Genomic DNA, 18,718 nt, shown 5'->3' on the forward strand with positions numbered 1-18,718 from the left:
TGTTATTATTATTTTGTGATTCTAATACTGTGATTCCATGAGCAATTACCACATGAAAGCAACAATAAGCCGCTGCAATATGTTATACTCAAAGAGTTTTTGTTCACAGGGGCAGAAACAGAAATTGCTAGAGAAACTCAGCAGGCCTGGCATCATTTGTGAAAAACAAGTAGAGTTTACTTTTCAAGTTTAGTGGCTGTGAAGGATCATTGGACTCAAAACAGGAACTCTGCTTTCTTCCCACAAATGCTCCCAAACCTGCTGGGTTTCTCCAGAAATTTCTGTTTTTTGTTTGAGATCTCCAGCATTCGCAGTTCTTTGTTTTATCATTAAAAGGGGCCTGGCTTCTTCTAGATAAATCTGTCTTTTCCCTCCCAGGGAGTTGACCTGCCATGCACTTCTCTTCACCAGTAAGGGGAGGTGCATTACTGGTCAGACAGAGATCCACTGATCTCTGCTTCTGCAGAACCCCTGCAGAATTTGGCTCCACCCCATGCTTCCCACCTCCCTCAAGGTTGAAGACTCCTTCTCAAATTCCGGCAGTCAGATCACTTGCACAGCGAGGGAGAGCCCCGCAAAGAGAGCAGACCAGCTGTTACAGTACTCCTTCAATGGGATTTACTCCATCCATGGCCGGAGGGCAACTCGATAATCATCCAGACACTTAGATTTTCCAAGCTGTGGGAAAAGGCCAGGGCTGCAGCTCGGAGAGTTGCTCTTGCAAAGAGCTAGTAACAGACACAGGGGACTGAATAGCCTCCTTCTGTGCCCTCGCAGTTCTACGATTCCCATAAGTGGACAGCCATTAGATTTTCACTTCAACTCTTCTGTTAGTGTTCAGAGAAAGTAAGCAATCCAGAAGGATCCATTTGCTTCACTCTGGGGGGGGGTGGGGGTGGGGGTTTGGGATCTTTGGAAAACCACAGGACACTAGATAAAATCTTACCTCTCCACCCTTCAGGCTCTCTGCCTGTACTCCTGATGAAGGGCTTTTGCCCAAAACGTCGATTTTACTGCTCCTCGGATGCTGCCGGAACTGCTGTGCTTTTCCAGCACCACTCTAATCTAGACAGGACACTAGAGGCAAGTCATGGTTCATGTGGTGTGTCTGAGGCTGTTCAGGGAAGGGGGTCTCAAAGAAATCCAAGAAGCCACCCCAACACGCGAACTTGACGTGGGGAAGCAAAGGGAAAAATCTGCCTTTGGGTCATTGGCTCAATGGCTCGACAGCAGACTCTTTCAAGAGTTTATATCGTAGTGAGGTTATTGCGGCTTGGGGTGAACAGCATTGTGGAATGCTGTTACTGGAGAATAAACCATGTACAAGCTTCCAGTCATCATGGATAGACTGTTTAACAATGTGAGTGTGTAAAACGCGATGAATGCATAAATCCATTATTGTCCTGCCCGTGCATGAAGCAGGGCTGGAGGGGCTGAATGGTCTCCTCAAGGTAAATGTTTACCCAAGCAGTACTCCCAAAGATGGTAAAAGAACCAAGAACTGCGACTGCTGGAAATCTGAGACAAAAACAGAAAGTGCAGGAGAAGCTCAGCAGGTCTGGCAGAGTCTATGGAGAGAGAGAAAACAGAGTTAACGTCTCGGGTACAACTTCTGAAGGTTTTTACTGAAGAAGGATGGCTGGGACCCGATGTGTTAGCTCCGGCGCTTTCTCTTCACAAACGCTGCTGAGTTCCTCCAGCGGTTTTGCCCCCGAAGCGTCAGTGTCAGCCCAGTTTCCATTTTTTTGTTTCTTGAACGGAACCCTGACTTTGTCACTTTCTCTCTGTTTCAGAACACGGGCGGCCTCTCCTTCCCCCATCCCCCTCCCCCTCCGCCGCCTGGCGGGCCCCTCCCTCCCCCTCCCCCTCCCGTCCTGGGCGAGCTGCCCCCACCGCCCCCAGCCCTCCCGTACGAGTTCCTGCCCCCGCCTCCCCCGCCCCTGCCACCTGGTGGGCCCCCACCCCCTCCCCCTGGAGCCCCCCCCTTCTTCAGCTGCGCAGTGCCACCCCCTTTCTGCCTGCCGACGATGGGAAGCTCCAAGAAGAAGGCTATCCCGCAGCCATCGCACCCGCTGAAGTCGTTCAACTGGCACAAGTTGGCGGAGGTAAGGAAGAGCTTTCATTGGCCTGTCTGCCATGGGCGGCCAATTGCAGTTGTCTGGCGTCTTTCACACAACTGGGATGCACTCCAAGAAAATACATTTTGAAGCATAGAGTCTCTGTTGTAGTGCAAGATGGGCACCCATCACTGTGCACAGCAAGATTCCACAAGCAGCGAGGAGATAATGACCAGATATTGCCCGTCTGTATTGTCGGTTGGCGGAGATATAATAATGTCCATGACACTGGGGAGGGCATCCCTCATCTTCTGCAAACGGTGCCATGCGCTGTACCTCCCCCATCCAAGATGGTGGTCTCAGTTGAGCTAGCCAGGCTGCAGGATAGGGCAAGTGTCGTGCCCCCTCAGTACTCCTCCAGCTGGAGCTTGCACTGGTGTGATCAGGAATGGAGGCTTGAACACACCTCCCTCCACCCTGACTGCATTCTGCATGCTCAGCCCAATGGTCTACTTGCTGGTGGGCTGCGATTTGGGTCGGATATTTTGACTGGTCCAAGCACCCCCTTTCCCCCCCAGCAGGTAAACAGGCACAGAATTAGCCGCACGCTAGATATCCAGGGATTTCATCTCACGTCTTGCTGTTCTGAGGTTTTGCAACAATACTGCCGATCTCAACTCTATTTTGGACAATTTGCAATTGGTCTCAATCCCCCAGAGTTAGTGAGAGGAGAACATAACCTTCCTGATGAAGGGCTCCTGCCAAAAACATCAATTTTCCTGCTCCTCGGATGCTGCCTGACCTGCTGCGCTTTTCCAGCACCACTCTAATCTTGACTCTATTCCTCACCATTGTCCAGTGACGATAAAGGTGGCACTTGAGAAAGCTCAGCAAGTCAGGCCACATCCGAGGGAGCAGAAGAGTCAACGTTGCGCAAGGGCTTATGCCCGAAACGTCAACTCTCCTGCTCCTTGGATGCTGCCTGACCTGCTGTGCTTTTTCCAGCACCATCCTTTTCAACTCTAACTCTGCAGCATCTGCAGTCCTCGCCTCCTTCATTGTTCAGTGACCCCAGCTTAAGGAATTCCCTGTCCAGTGGAACAGTTGAGGCTACCTTGTTGAATAAGGCAAAGATAGCTAGATCTTTGAACAGTATGGGAATTAAGGGTTATGGTGAGGGGGCGGGTAAGTGGAGCTGATTCCACGGAAAGATCAGCCATGATCTTATTGAATGGCGGAGCAGGCTGGTGGGGCCAGACGGCCTACTCCTGCTCCTGTTTCTGATGCTCTTATAACACCAATGGTGATAGCACCTCCCATGTCTAGAAAAACCCATCTCTAAAGGACTCAGCCCAAATCCAAACAAGCTCAGGCCACTTTGCCTAAGACATATAGTGCATTGCTTTCTGTTTGATGACTTTGAAAGCTCTCAGACATCAGGGACAAAGCTCAGCGAATAATTCCCTCTTGGCGCTTTTGCAAGTGTGTGCCGAGAGCAGATGAGGGAGAGCATAAAGGATCATGTTCACACAGCTCTATGTTGCCAGGGGATTCGGGGGATGGTGTTCAATATTACGTCTTGAAAAGACGCGCCGAGTTGGATCTGGCCAGATTCCCAACTTTTACTCTTTAGTCTCCCCCCCCCACCTTACCCCAAAACAAATGCAAATCTCACGAGAAAGAAACATCAAGGTTAAATGATAGTCTGGAGACCAGAAAAATGTCTAAGTGGAAATAGAACGAAACCTGATGTAGATTTGCAATGTCTTGCGCTCCTTTGTTGTTTGGAGTGTTTGGTTTTACGACATGCTTGGCAGTCATTGTGGAATGCAGAGTAATTGTCATCATAAACAGGACCCTTCCATTAATCAGAATCCCGTCATCAGTTGTTTTTATTGGCTGGAGCAGAGCGAATTATTTTGGAACAGTAGTTTCTGGGTTTCGTCCATATGTGGAACAAAAGGGAGCTTGGACCATCTCCCTAACAGCGGATGAAGAGCATCTTCTCTCTCTTGTCATGGGTTCAGATGATGCAGATACCCAAACAAACCTTCGAATCATAGAATCCCTACAGAGTGGAAGCCCATCAAGTTCACACCAACCCTCCAAAGAGCCAGACTCACTTCCCTACCCCATCCCTGTACCTACCCCACAGTGAGAAGGGTACTCACTTACTACTACCCACCTACATTTCTCATGGCCAATCCACTTAACCTGCCCAAGTTCAGACTGTGTGAGGAAACCCACACAGACACAGGGAGAGCAAGCAAACAGACAGTCGCCCAAGGGTTGAATCGAACCTGAGTTCCGGGTGCTGTGAGGCAGCAGTGCTGACCACTGAGCCACCGTGCTGCCCTTGAGGTCACCTGCACTGGAAGGTGGGAAATGAACTCATGAGCTGAAATCGTCCGACCTCAGCTGTTAAAGTTCAAATGTTCTCTCAAGGACGACAGCCAGTATCCCAGTGGGAAACTGACCACGTTGCAAAACTCCTCACATTCACTCCGAGAGGTGGGAAGCTTACTGGTGTAGGCAGTAGGAAATATTGTCCATGAGGGAGCTCCAAACAGAACAAGGTGAGATCATGGTGAAGCTGTCTGATGTTATGATTTTGAGGGATGGTCAATGTTAACCAGGAGGCCGGAGATAACTTCTTTGAAATAGTACCATTCAATCTTTTACCTTTCTACCTAGAAGGGTTGAGTGTCAGTTGGTGGATGTCTTCACTGAATCTGTAAGTCCTGACTGCTATGTTATGGGCATCGTGAAGGAGCTGCTATTCTGAATCTGATCCAGCTCTAGGTGACCTGGCATTGCAAGAGGATGATGTAGAGGGGAATTCACTCGATTCTTTATCTGTGATGTGCTTATCCCGGGGGTTTCTCTGAGAGAAAGCACAAAGCCATGGTAGGAATAGGGAGCATGCAATCACAATGGCGTTGGGAAGAGCAATGCAGGTTGGGTAAATGGCTACGGAAGTAAAGAATGGAAGGCGATTTGCTGAGATGGTGGAACGAGAGCCAAACAAGTCAGAAACCAGTGAGCAAATCATCTGTCAACTCGAAGGGTGTGATTTTATGATTTCTTTTGAAGTTTGGTGGGGGAAATTTGGAGGGTGAATGTTTGAGGAGGCGTACTAACACACCACCTCCACCGTCAAGGTCAACCACCCAATTGCTCACCTGTCAGCTCATTAGGACAGACCAAAGGCCCACATATCACTTTTCCAAGACCTCAGCCACCAACTTCCCAGCAGCCTTCGGGCCTGAAAGTCTGTTGGTTGAGGCCTACTCCGCAATGAGAAGGTAAGTCACTTACCACTACCACCCCCTCAAACTCTCAGACATGCAGTCTCGGTCTCTCACTTTATTGTTGGGAAATTGAGAACACTCCCTCCCCTCAACTGACCTTCCTGCCTTCACTGAATTTTAGAGGTGGCTAGAAGATGGAGACTTCCTTTCACGGGATTAATCTCCCCATTATTTAACCTTCATTGCCATCTTCCTCACTACCTTCAGGGGTGATGGAGTTGGGGAAGGAGGGAGGGAGTTTCTGCCTAACGTAACTCAATCTTTTTGACTCAAGCTCTGTTGATAATCTGAGAGAGTCAGAGGGACAGTGCTGAGGGGGACTAACTCTGCATCTTAATATTGACGGAGAACTGGAAAAGAGGGGCTAAACTTCCGAAGAGGTGAGGGAGTGAGCTGGAGCACTAACATCTGACACTGGTGAACAAGAAAAGAAAGCAAAATAGAACTAAAACACAGCAAAAGGAGAAATAGGAAATTGTCGTGACTGATCTGCTGGATGACTGAAGGGTTAGTTGTCTGTTCATTGTCTGAAAAATGATCTCTTTTCCAAAAAGCTGCCTGGGAAGTTTGGGAAAGCTGTCTACACCTTGCCTTGAGTTAAACAAGAGCCAGCTGATCTCAGTCCAGCTCGCTGCTGGCTGTCTTCTGAAAAGACTGGATGATCTCTCCCTTTTGGGTCCATCACTTAAAAAGAGAGGAAACCCAACATTTCTCATTCCCTTGGCACACACTTGATTCTTGCCATTAATGAGTCCAGCCAGTGGTCATAAACTCCATCCATTCATGGGCTCACAGCTCTCAGGAAAGATTTATTGTCAGCGTGAGTACATGCTGAATGGCATTTTATAGTGAAATGTATGCAGCCTGCAGTTAACGCTGGGATTACTGAGTACTCATCAGCTGCGTCTCCAGCTCAATCACCCCAATTAGGGCCACTGGGACTTAGTTATAACTCTTGTCTTGTTTCCTAAAACTGGGGAAGATGAATTGGCAGTCCCTTTTGATTTCCCCTAGCCTTGTTTCTTTTGCAGCGATTACAGACTGGAATCTTCTTCAAGGGGTATGGGTAGTTTACGGCTATCTGGGAGTGATTTGAGACTGGAATCTTGTCCAGATGGATTGTATATCACAGGAGCACAGAGTGGTTACTGCAGAGAAAGAGGCATTTCGAGACATCTTGTCTATGTTGGCTGCCTGTTGGAGTGATTCACCTAATGATGTCCTCTTGTCTCCTGCTACGGTTGACATTGGTTACCTAGTTGCCACTGAGCCGGCTTTTTATTGCAAACCCATGACTCCAGAACATTAGCCTGGTGTTCTGGACAACTGCTATATTACCATTATCATTTGGTTAATGTGCCAACACACTCCCCATTTTCTGAACTTTCCACTCCCCCTCCCACTCCACCAAGGATATGCAGGTCTTTGGACTCCTCCATCGCCAGACCACAACAACACGACGGTTGAGGAAGAGTGCCTCATCTTCCGCCTAGGAACCCTCCAACCACAAGGGATGAACTCGGATTTCACCAGTTTCCTCATTTCCCCTCCCCCCACCTTGTCTCAATCAAATCCATCGAATTCAGCACCGCCTTCCTAACCTGCAATCTTCTTCCTGACCTCTCCGCCCCCACACCAGTCTGACCTATCACCCTCACCTTGACCTCTTTCCACCTATCACATTTCCGACGCCCCTCCCCCAAGTCCCTCCTCCCTACCTTTTATCTTAGCCTGCTGGACAAACTTTCCTCATTCCTGAAGAAGGGCTTATGCCCGAAACGTCGATTCTCCTGTTCCCTGGATGCTGCCTGACCTGCTGCGCTTTTCCAGCAACACATTTTCAGCTCTGATCTCCAGCATCTGCAGTCCTCACTTTCTCCTCATAGTAACTTCACAACCCTCTTCTCTGTTTATTCTTACGTTTATCGAAATGCCTCTTCAACATTGCTATTGAATCTGCTCCCACCATCTCCCAGGCACTGCGTTTCAGGCACCTACCATCTTCTGTGTACAATAGCTGGCTTGCACATCTCCTTTAAATTTTCCCCTATCACCTTAAACCTATGCTCCCTTGTGTTTGACGTTTCCAGCCTGGGGAAAAAACAGACTCCTCCAACCCCCTCAGCCTTTAACGCTCTCACGAAAAACCATCCAGTTCTGTCCAACCCCTCCTTATAGCTTCATACACTGCAACCCAGGCAACATCCTGCTAAACCTCTTCTGCACCGTCTCCACATCCTTACTATAACGTGGTGACCACAACTGCACGCAATACTCCAAATGTGGCCGAACTAAAGTCTTACCCAGCTGTAATATGACTTGCAAACTTACATTTCACAATACTTCCAAGCTTTGCATCATTTACAAATTTTAAATTATACCCTTGATTTAATAAGTCCAGATCGGTAGTTTTAATCATGAGGAACCAGGAAAACAGGCTCTTGGGGAACTTCATTGCAAACCCCAATCTGAAAACACCCACTAACCATTAGTCTCTGTTACTAATTCCTCAGCCAGTTTTGTTTCCGTATTGTTCCTGTCTCTTTTAACCCGGAGCTTAATTTTGCTCACTTGTCTGTTCCTGAGGCACTTTATTTAATGTCTCTTCGAAATCCATGTTCTCAACAATCAATCCTCTCTGTTCCCTCAGCAAATAAATGTCCCATCAAGCTCAACGTGATTCGCCCTTGAAAATAACACTTATTTTCTTTATTTTATTAACTTGCATTTACCCAAATGACTATTAATTGTGCCCCAAAATGTTATTTCTAGAAATGTTCCCCCAACTGTGGATAAACTGAGTGGTCTGTAGTTGCTGGTCTTTTCCTGACATTCTTTCTTCAGCAGGGATGAAACATTTGCATTTCTCCAGAACCCTGGCACCACCCCTGAGTCTGGGAAGACTGGAAAAAACATAGCCAGTTACTGTGTAAAATTCCATTCCCACTTCCTTCACCATCATTGGATACATTCATTCTGCCCTGGTACCTTATTAACTCCAAGTACAGACAACCTATCCAATACCTCCTTCTTGCCCCTTTTAAACCCTCAAGTGCCTGAATGACCTCCTGATCTGCATGGCATCTTGTTTTTTCATAAAGACAGATGCCAAGTATTAATTTAATATCTCTGCCATGTTCCCTGCCTCCAAGCATAATCCCCCTTTTCGGTCCCTAGTCTACCCCACTTCTCCTTTTACCACCTTTCTTAACTCATATTCCTATAGAAGACTTTTGGGTTCTCTCTGCCAATCTCTCTTCGTACCCTCTGTTTCCTTCTTTTATTTATTTTTTTTCAGGTTTCCTCTGAATCTTCCATTTCCACCTCTGTTCATGGTTGTGTTACCTACCTAGCATCTCTCATGAGGTCACTTCTTTGTTTTTTTCATCTTTATCTGTCTACCTTTCATCATCCAGGCAGTTCTGGATGTGTTTATACATACCGTTTCCATTTTTGCGAACATTATCTTCAACTATGCCCAAACTATCTCTTCTTGAAAAGCAGCCCATTGCTCAGTGACAGTTCCACCTGCAAACCTTTGATGCCAATTTATCAGCAGCATTCTTGCACCACTGAAGTTGGCTTTTTCCCAATTAGTTAATCTTGCTCTTGATTTCTCTTTGTTCTTTTATGGGCCCAGTGCTGGCAAAATGGACAAGATTAGGTTAGGATATCTGATTGGCATGGAGGAATTGGACTGAAGTGTCTCTTTCTGTGCTGTACCTCTCTGCGACTGTATGACTCTTTCATAGCTCAGCCAAACTTCATGATGCAAGCAACATTGTCTTCTCAATGTTACCCTCTTGGCACTTGAACCACCATGCAACTCATTCCCAAGGGCCAGGCCTCCTACCTCATTGAGCAAGAAACATACTGCTGTAGAATATTTTCCCGACTGTAGTCTAGGAACTCTCTCCTGGGATATCTGGGACTGGAACATAATCGAGGGGTTCCAATGTTCCATAACTAGATGCTTGAAGAGAAGTCACTACCTCAAATGGATTGTCTTTCCCTTATTATGTGACTTTAAATACTCTGATAAGAAGGTGCAGTGGGTGGTTATGAAATGAGTTAAAAAGCAAAGAGGTATACAGTTAACCTCAGTTTCTGAGCAACAGGTGTTACTGCATTGTATTGCAACTGAATATACACCATTCTTCAGATTAAATTGCTTCCCGGAGTATTGAGTGCTGGCTGCAGAAGTCATTGTTCACTGCAGTGTCTGAAACACTGGTTACAGGAGGGAAATTAAATTCAGATTACTGCAGGAATGCGCAAAGTGCCTCTGAAAACAATGAGACTTTAACATGGATTGAGTTTTGAATAACCATCACCCTGACTGTTTACATAATGGGCTGTTACATGGACAAGAGATTAAATAAACTGAGAATTCAATTGAATTCCAGAAGTCTCTCGCTCCCTACTTAAATACTTATGACTTGATAAGTATGTTCGACAGAGGGCTGCTTAAAATGTAACATTATTTTATGAAGTCTGGGCTGTCATCCTGTTTATTGTACAGTATTTAATATCAAGAAAGAATACTGGGCAGTAATCTTCCATAGTTGACGAGTTTATTTAAATTCTTAGCTTAATTATCCTTAATCATTGTACGTCGTCTGTGAAAACTCTTGGGTTATTTGTATAACGTTACTATCCATGGTTTACTGGAGAAATACCACTAATGTTGCCTTTGCAAATTCCTCCAGATCTAGTGGCAAGCAAAGTAGTCCAACAGCAGAGCCCTCTCTTAAAGCAACCGTACAGCAAACACTGAGTTAAAAATCACACAATGACATATTATAGTCCAACAGGTTTATTTGGAAGCATAGCTTTCTGAGTGCTGCTCCTTCATCAGGTGGTTGTGGAGTATAAGATTGTAAGACGCAGAATTTTTGCAAAAGTTTACAGTGTGATGTAACTGAAATTATATATTGAAAAAGATCTGGATTGTTAAGTCTCTCATCTTTTAAAATGGGCATGTTGGTTTCAGTTCTTTCATGTGTAAATTGCAAAACTTGTTTTAAAAGTTACATTCTCAAGTGAACTTTAACAATTGTTAAACACTCACACTCACACACATACACACACTCTCTCACAGACACTCATAACCCACCCTGCTTCCCCCACCCAGATGCACACATACACATATACGTTTGTGGGGTGAATTTGTACTTGCAGAATTACATTTTACTTTGCTCAAAAGCTGCACGAATCCATGTAAGATTCTGCAAATCTGTTTTTTAGATGACAATCAGTCTGACCATTGTGGCACAGACAGCCTCACACAGGGCAGCTCACACCTTCAATGTAGTATCTGGGCCGACATGACACCAATTGTTAAAGTTCACTTGAAATTGTAACTTTTAGAAAAAGTTTTGTAATTTATATATGAAAGAGGCTGGAGGCCCACCTGCTGCAGAGGTGTGTCAGAACATTTCTGAACATATTGATTTGAAAATATCATACACGTACAGAAGCAGACAACTATGTGTGCTGCAGCAGTGAGGGGAACATGTTCCACTTATGCGTTTATCAGACGAGTCTGTGACCCCAAGAGAGCTGCTGTTAGATATTTATTTCCCATTGAGATTCAGGCAGCCAGTGTGGGCTGATTGGACAGCCTTTTTGTGGGTCCACTTCTAGGCGTGGCCAAGGTGACCATCAACAAATCCAGGCAATGGAGGGAGTCTTAATATCTGAATGACTGCCCCCTTCCCTCATTACATCCACTCCCGGGTGTCCTGGGAGAGAGGGTATGTGGAGTCTTGCTGTGACTGGTAGTTACCACAGCAGCTGGAGTGCATTGCGCCCCTCCCCCTCCCCCCAAAATGACATTTTAATGAACTTTTAAATTTGCTTTGTCTGTTTGGTTGCCTCTTGAAGGGGTTGAGAGAAAGTGAGGAGTGCAGATGCTGCAGATCAGAGTTGAAAACTGTGTTGCTGGAAAAGCACAGCAGGTCAGGCAGCATCCGAGACGCAGGAGTGGCAAGGTTTCGAGCATAAGCTGTTCATCGACTCTCCTGCTCATTAGATGCTGCCTGACCCGCAGTGCTTTTCCAGCGCCACAATTTTCTACTCTTGTTAACTTTTAATATGGTCTAATTTGCTTTAATTTGATGCTTTCCTTTTGTTGTGATTATTTCAAAAGAGTATATGTAGATGTAAACTGAAGCTCTGATTGTCAATTGGGGAAATGATGGTGTTTCTAACTTATCGTTCTAAAAATTAAATCTTATCAGTGAGTAAAGATAAAACTTCAGGTTTGGGTTTCGCTGGTTGACAATCAGGGTCAAACAGAGGCTTTGCCACACTATCACATTGCCAGAGAGTAATGTGTACATTAAGGCATCTACATTTGCACACCTCCTTTCGGCTTATTTGTACATCACCAGGATTGGTATGCTGCAGAGGGAGGCCATTCAGCCCATTGTGAAACACCAGTTATATTCTGGTCCGAGTCTCCTGCTTCTTTCCTATATCCCTGCACACCATTACTATCCAAACATGGGAAGTGGCCATCACTAGCCAGGCCATCCCTAACTGCTCTGGAGAAGGTGGTAATGGGCTGCCTTTGGATCAGAACAGTGGCATGCTGTTACATATTGACATTCTCACACTGTTAAACAGTCACACCAGTAAGCTACGTGAAGATAGCATTTCCCGAAATAATAGGGAGGGATTCGTCAAAGTGCCGAGAACAGCTCTGGTGATTTATTGTTCCTGAAGTTCATTTTACATTTACCCTGATCAATGTTCTAAGCATATCAATTGTTTCTGGTGCAGAGTGTAAAAAGTGGACTCAGTTAGGAGACTCTTGACTCTGAATCATAAAGCTATATATTCAAGGTGCACTTCTCTCGAGAGAAAGAGAGCATAATCTTGGATATGGCAATGATGGAATGTTCCATTGCTGGAGCTGTTGTCTAATACATGCAAAAGTTTATTATTCTGCCTTTTGCAGAATTAAACTTCAGAGATTAAAGACAAGAAGGTATGCAGTCCCAAACACACAAAAGTAGATTAACTTGTCTTTCATCCAGTTACTGTTTAAGGGACAATCTTGTACATAGACCGACTGTAACATTGGCTAAATGACAAAGAATGGCCACTTTAAGGGAGAGACATGGACAGAACTCATGTCTGTGTGTAATGGTTTCGCAACCTCCTGGGTGTGCAAAGCAATTTATTAATGAAAACCCTTTTGAAATATAGTTTTGTCATAATATTGGAAATGCAGGAGAGAATTTGTGCAAAGCGAGAGCGAACAGATAGACTGACAATCACGATCAGATGATCTGACTTTGGGAAAGTGATGGAAGAGTAAATTTTGGCCAGAACACCAGTGATAGGCTCCATGCTCTTTCTAAACATTTTTTATTGTTACTTTTTTCACGTATTGACATCTCTGACATGATAGTGTTCCCATAATGCTGCTTCAGAGTGTGTGCCAAGGTCATGTTGTCAAGCCCCTGGCGTGGGAACACATCTGACTCAACACTGCAAGAACTACCCACGCGACCACAGAGCGATGTGCTTTTAAAAATGCTAAAACCCCTCTATCATTCCTACCATTAACTTTACTGTATGGCTTCCCAGAGTTCCACCTCCCGTATCCCTTCCACGCCCTTTGTTGACAATTCCAGTGCACAAACTCCCAGCTGTCTTAACATGCATCATCGGAAATGCAATCTGGATCCCACAAACCGATTATTCGGCTCGCTCAGTATCGCTAGATCTCCTGCCAGATTCCTCCTTTTAGACAACACATGCTTACTGTGTAACCTTATTTCCCTTCGCTCCCCATCCCCCACCATCCTTTTCTCAAAATTGACTCTGTTTCTGTTTAGATTGAAGTGCTGAATGAATTATTAAATGAGCTGTGGGGACAGGAATTTATAAATGGGCTACTTATGGTCTGCAAATTCTAGCTGTCCTGCTCCAAGCATAACATTTGTCTTGGCATTGTGTGGCTATGCATTTATCAGGACCTGAGGGTCTGACTTCCTGAAGTAGTTGCAGGGGCTTGATCCGAGATAATAACCAGTCGTGATGCTGTCGACAGGGCTTTTAACGAGTAGTGGAAACAGGCCATTTTCTGTGTCTTACTGACTTTGTCCCCTACTTTACTGAGATGAGTCCAGATTACAACGATGCAGACTTATGTCAGTGAACAAACTTCACATTGATGACTGTACTGCGGCTTCCCATTTCCAGCGTGAAGAGGCGTCACGAATCATAATCTTAATTATCAATACTTGTGATCATGTGGTAAAGGCCAAAAATCACGTGACATCGGGTTATAGTCCAACAGGTTTATTTGAAACCATAAGCTTTCGGGGGCCCCGCTCCTTCCTCAGGCAGACATCATGTTGTAAAGGTGAAAGAGTAAAGTTGACATAGACCTACCAGCCCATGGGGCTGCTCTCTCTGTCGTGAAGGATGACTAGTGGCCAGGGGAGAAGTTGAGAAGGTGAGGCTTTAATGGTAACCCCACCCATGATGGTGATACTGTGATATAAAAAGCAACACTGTAGACTGAAACTGGTTTTGGTGTTGCGACTTAATAGTTAGCATCCTTACGTCAAATTCTAATCATCACCACCTTCATGAATGCAATTAGAACAGTGAAGACTGACGCTCTGCCAAGCACACTGCAGTGTCACCTCGTGTTAAACTAAATTGTGCGCTCTGTTTGTCCCATGAATGTGAGCCTCTTCCCTGCCTGGTTGATAGTCTGGAACCATAATGTTGGACAAATATCCTTTTTCTATGATTGCGAGCTTCCATCTCACTGAGGAGGCTTCAGACCAATTCATGTCCAGCAACCTGCTCTAAAAACTCTGCTCACATTTTGGCAGCTGTGAAAAAATGCACCACAACATTTCAACATTTAAAACTAAGTCTTGAGTGTTCTAAAATAGAAGTGAATTTCCCCGATCTCGGTTTGTTAATGGATACTTGGAAAAAAAGTCCAGGAGCTGGATCCAAGACTTTACCAAAAATGATTCAATTCCCTCTTGGCCTATAACTAATCTGTACCCAGTTTTGTTTCAAACTTTCCAATTAGTTTTGAGACAATTAGTTTCCTCTGGGTGCTCCGGTTTCCTCCCACAATCCAAAGGTGTGCAGGCTAGGTGAATTGGCCATGCTAAATTGCCCATAATCTAGGATGCATTAGTTAAAGGGAAAAGGGGTTTGGGTGGGTTACTCTTTGGAGGGTCGGTGTGGACTTGTTGGGTTGAAGGGCCTGTCTCCACACTGTAGGGAATCTACAGTGCCAAACTGCTAAAAATGGTTGAAAATTTGTGGGCGGCACGGTGGCACAGTGGTTAGCACTGCTGCCTCACAGCGCCAGAGACCCGGGTTCAATTCCCGCCTCAGGCGACTGACTGTGTGGAGTTTGCACGTTCTCCCCGTGTCTGCATGGGTTTCCTCCGGGTGCTCCGATTTCCTCCCACAGTCCAAAGATGTGCAGGTCAGGTGAATTGGCCATGCTAAATTGCCCCTAGTGTTAGGTATGGGGTACATGTAGGGGTATGGGTGGGTTGCCCTTCGGCGGTGCGGTGTGGACTTGTTGGGCCGAAGGGCCTGTTTCCACACTGTAAGTAATCTAATCTAATCTAATCATATTATTGAGTCATACAACACGGAAACAGACCCTTTCGTCCAACTTCCATGCCGACCAAGTTCCCCAATTTTCCTCTTTTTAGCCCATATCCAACTACACCTTTCTTATTCATGTACCAATCCAAATGTCTTTTAAATGTAGTAACTGTACCTGAATCTTTCACTTCCTCTGGAAGTTCATTCTACATGTGAACCACCTTCTTTGTGAAAAAGTTACACTTCAGGGCCCTTTTAAATTTTCCTCCTCTAACCTGAACATTTTTGACCACTATTTTTGAGCCTCCCCCACCCTAGGGAAAAGACCTTTGTTATTCACCTTATCTATGTCCCTCTATAAGGTCATCCCTCGACCTCCTATGCCCCAGTGAAAAACATTCCAGTCTATCCTTAAAGCTCAAACACTCCAGTTCTGGCAACATACTAGTAAATCTTTTGTGAAATCTCTCCAATTTAACAATATCCTTCCAGCAACAGTGCAATTAGAACTGTACGCAATACTCCAAAAGTGGCCTCACCAACATCTTGTACAACCCCAACATTCTATCCCAAAACCCATACTCAGTGGCCTGATCAATGAAGGCAAGCGTGCTATGAATACCTTCTTTACCACCCTGTCTACCTGTAACTTTCAAGGAATGAGTACCTGAACCCCGGGGTCTCTCTGTTTGACAACACTACCTAGGGCTCTATCATTAACTACATTTGTTTTACCAAAGTGCAATAGCTCACAATTATTAAAGTTAAACTCCATCTGCCACTCCTCAGCGTATTGATCAAGATCCCTTTGTAATCTAACTGTTAACTCTGTCACCAAATTTGGAGTCATCTGCAAACTTACTAACTATGCCTCCTAAATTCTAACCCAAATCGTTTGCATAAGCACTGATCCCTGTGGAATATTGCTGGTCACAAGTCTCCAGTCCAACAAGCAGCTCTCCACCATGACTCTGTCTCCTAGCATCAAGCAAATTTTGTATCTATTTGGCAAGCTCTCCCTGAACGTGGTCCATGTAGACAATATCAATTGCTCTGCCCTCATCAACTTTGTTGGCAATGTCTTCAAAAAAACTCAATTAAGTTTATAAGACATGATTTCCGACGCACAAAGCCATGCTGACTGTCCCTAATCAGACCTTGCCTCTCCAATTGCATGTACATCGTATGTCTCACAAACCCCTCCAACAGCTTACCCACCACTGAAGAAGGTTATACCCAAAATATTGACTTCTCCACCTCCTGATGCTGCCTGGCTGGCTGTGTCCTTCCAGTCTCCTACTTGTCTACTGACCATTGATGTCAGACCCACGGGTCTTTAGCTCCCTGGCTTCTCCTTATAGCCTTTCCTAAATAAAGGCACAACGTTAGCCACCTTCCAGTCCTCCGGCACCTCGCCCATAGCTGTAGGTGATGCAATTAGTCTGCTAGGGACCCTACAATTCTTCCATAATCTCCCACAACATCCTGGGGTACACTTGATTAAGTCCTGGAGATTTATCCACCTTTATATTTTTTAGGACCTCCAGCACTTCTTCTGTAATGTAGACTGTTTACAAAACATCAATTTTATCTCCGCGAGTTCTCTAGCCTTCATTGCTCATGGGCAACTAGCCTTAAAAGTAAGGGTGATGTGCCTTCAGTGGAAAAGCTAATAAACAGCTTGAGAGCTAAATGATGTTCCGGAGACACCGTATCCTCATGGGCATTCCGTTTGAGGGGAAAAAAGCAGAGACATTTCAATTTCACAATTAAAGTGTGTTTGAGATCTGACAATGAACTATACTATTAGCATATTGAGCTCCACCACTGCCTGAAAACCCAAAGCAATATTTTGTTTCATTTGATATCGTGGCTTCTGTGATCTTAGCCACACCAGGTCATCACAAGCTCATTGATATTTCTGTGGTCCGGACTGTTACAGGACAGGATTCAAGGCACTGTCTGGAACGATATAGATGACCTGCGAGCCTTCAACACTCTTGATCTGGAAGATTTTGAAAAGATGTTCTCGGCCTACCAGAGGCAACAGGTAAAGGTTTCTCTTTCTCCATCGTGTGGTTTGTGGGATCAAGCAGTGGATACATAGCAAATGTCAGGAGTTTCTGTCAGCTGGAGGAGGTGGGGTGGGTGGGGGAGGGGAAGCTGATCCAGTAAGTGCTTTACCACTCCATGAAGGATTTTTGTTAAAGGGACTGCATTGCTAATCAAAAGGTGCCGATTTGGAGGCAAGTAGCAAATGAGGTGAAAGGTTCTCAGGGAGAGTTGTTCTGATTGGGGACACACAGCCCAAAAGGCTGGAGAGAACTGATTCCGTCATAACTTTCGCAATCGAACTCTGAGAGATTAGTTTCTGGAGCGTAGTCACTGTGTAGAGGGCTCTTTCAAATATCTGACAAAACCCTGACGGGCCAAATGGCCTTATTGCTTTACTATGGTATGATTTCCTTTGAGTCATTCGTGTTGATGATGTTGTCTGGAAACCAGGTGTTCAAGGTGACTGCTGAAGCTCCCAGCTCTTGTGATCCATTATTCTTGTTCGGATTTAATCAAGGAAATCCCCAGTTTATGTTGCTACCAAATAAAAAACATGAGAAATTCCCATGAGTGGGATCTACTTTAAGTAGGCTGCAGCACACCTGATTGCTAACCTGATAGAGTGTTACTGGAAAAGCCTACCTTGAGAAAACAGAGTTTGCTTGACCTAAGCCTGAGATAAAAGATGGGCTTTCGGCTCATGACTGTCCTTCACTTCAGGCTGACATGTAGAGCTTGAACAGCAAAAATCCTTGAGCTTATTTTTCCAGGGCATGAAACTTGCCATTTTCCTGTTCTTTTAGCCATGGCAAATAATGTCCATTGGGGCAGCACAGTGGCTCAGTGGTTAGCACTACTGCCTCACAGTGCCAGGGACCCGGGTTTGATTCCCACCTCGGGCGACTGTATGGAGTTTACACATTGTCTGCGTGGGTTTCCTCTGGGTGCCCCTGTTTCCTCCCACAATAGTGTTAGGTGCATTAGTCAGGGGTAAACATAGGCTAGGGGAATGAGTCCGGATGGGTTACTCTTTGGAGGGTCGGTGTGGACTTGTTGGGCCGAAAGGCTTGTTTCCATACTTTCGGGAATCTAATCTAATCCACCCTGAAACTGTCCTCCACTACAGTTTACTCATCTTACACCTTCTCCTGCGTTTTCTGCTTTGATATTAAAGTGACTGAAACCTTCCTGCCATTTCAGAAGCACCGAACCCTACGTTTTTGTTGCGCCTAACCCTGGGAATCTGTCAGTCCTGAGTTGGGGGGAGCATGGCTGTGTTTTTGTGGACCTGGCGATAGCTAACTCTTTTGGAATAGTGTGACGGAGGTCCTGCTTCTGTGCAAAGTTGCCCGAGAGCGAGTTGTCTGTTTGCTCTACGCTTCCAGGTCGTCTGTTACTGTGCAGGCAGAAAGATCCATATAAGGCAACCACTTTCCACTGCTTCTCTCCAACTTGATTCTTCTTGATTCATGAATCGATATACATGCGTGTGCCTTTGTGTATATAAAGCAAGGAATACAGGCCGCTGGTCCTTGAGCAAAGTTAAAGTGGCTCGACGCCTGTTAATCTAAATCTGTCATTGCATTTTTACATATTGTTTATGTGCCAGCATGAAATATGTGAAAACAGTCTATCAAACCCTAACATTTGGCTTGCCTGCTCCGATTTTGACAGAGTGACCATTCAGCA

The 18,718-nt window shown here is 45.3% G+C and overlaps 1 protein-coding gene across 5 annotated transcripts in view; it reads left to right on the forward strand.

Moving 5' to 3' along the window:
• daam2 (dishevelled associated activator of morphogenesis 2) overlaps positions 1-18,718 on the forward strand; it is a 342,206-nt gene that overhangs the window by 224,583 nt on the left and 98,905 nt on the right. For all 5 annotated transcript variants that reach the window (XM_043687244.2, XM_043687248.2, XM_043687246.2 and 2 more), the window contains exons 14-15: positions 1,794-2,105; positions 16,917-17,024. In XM_043687244.2, coding sequence (XP_043543179.2) covers positions 1,794-2,105; positions 16,917-17,024 — 420 coding nt within the window. The remainder of the gene's footprint in view (positions 1-1,793; positions 2,106-16,916; positions 17,025-18,718) is intronic.

Source organism: Chiloscyllium plagiosum, unplaced genomic scaffold (assembly GCF_037043375.1).
Source record: "Chiloscyllium plagiosum isolate Xiang-an unplaced genomic scaffold, Cpla_swu_hap1 HiC_scaffold_3, whole genome shotgun sequence".
In the NCBI taxonomy this organism is placed as follows: Eukaryota; Metazoa; Chordata; class Chondrichthyes; order Orectolobiformes; family Hemiscylliidae; genus Chiloscyllium; species Chiloscyllium plagiosum.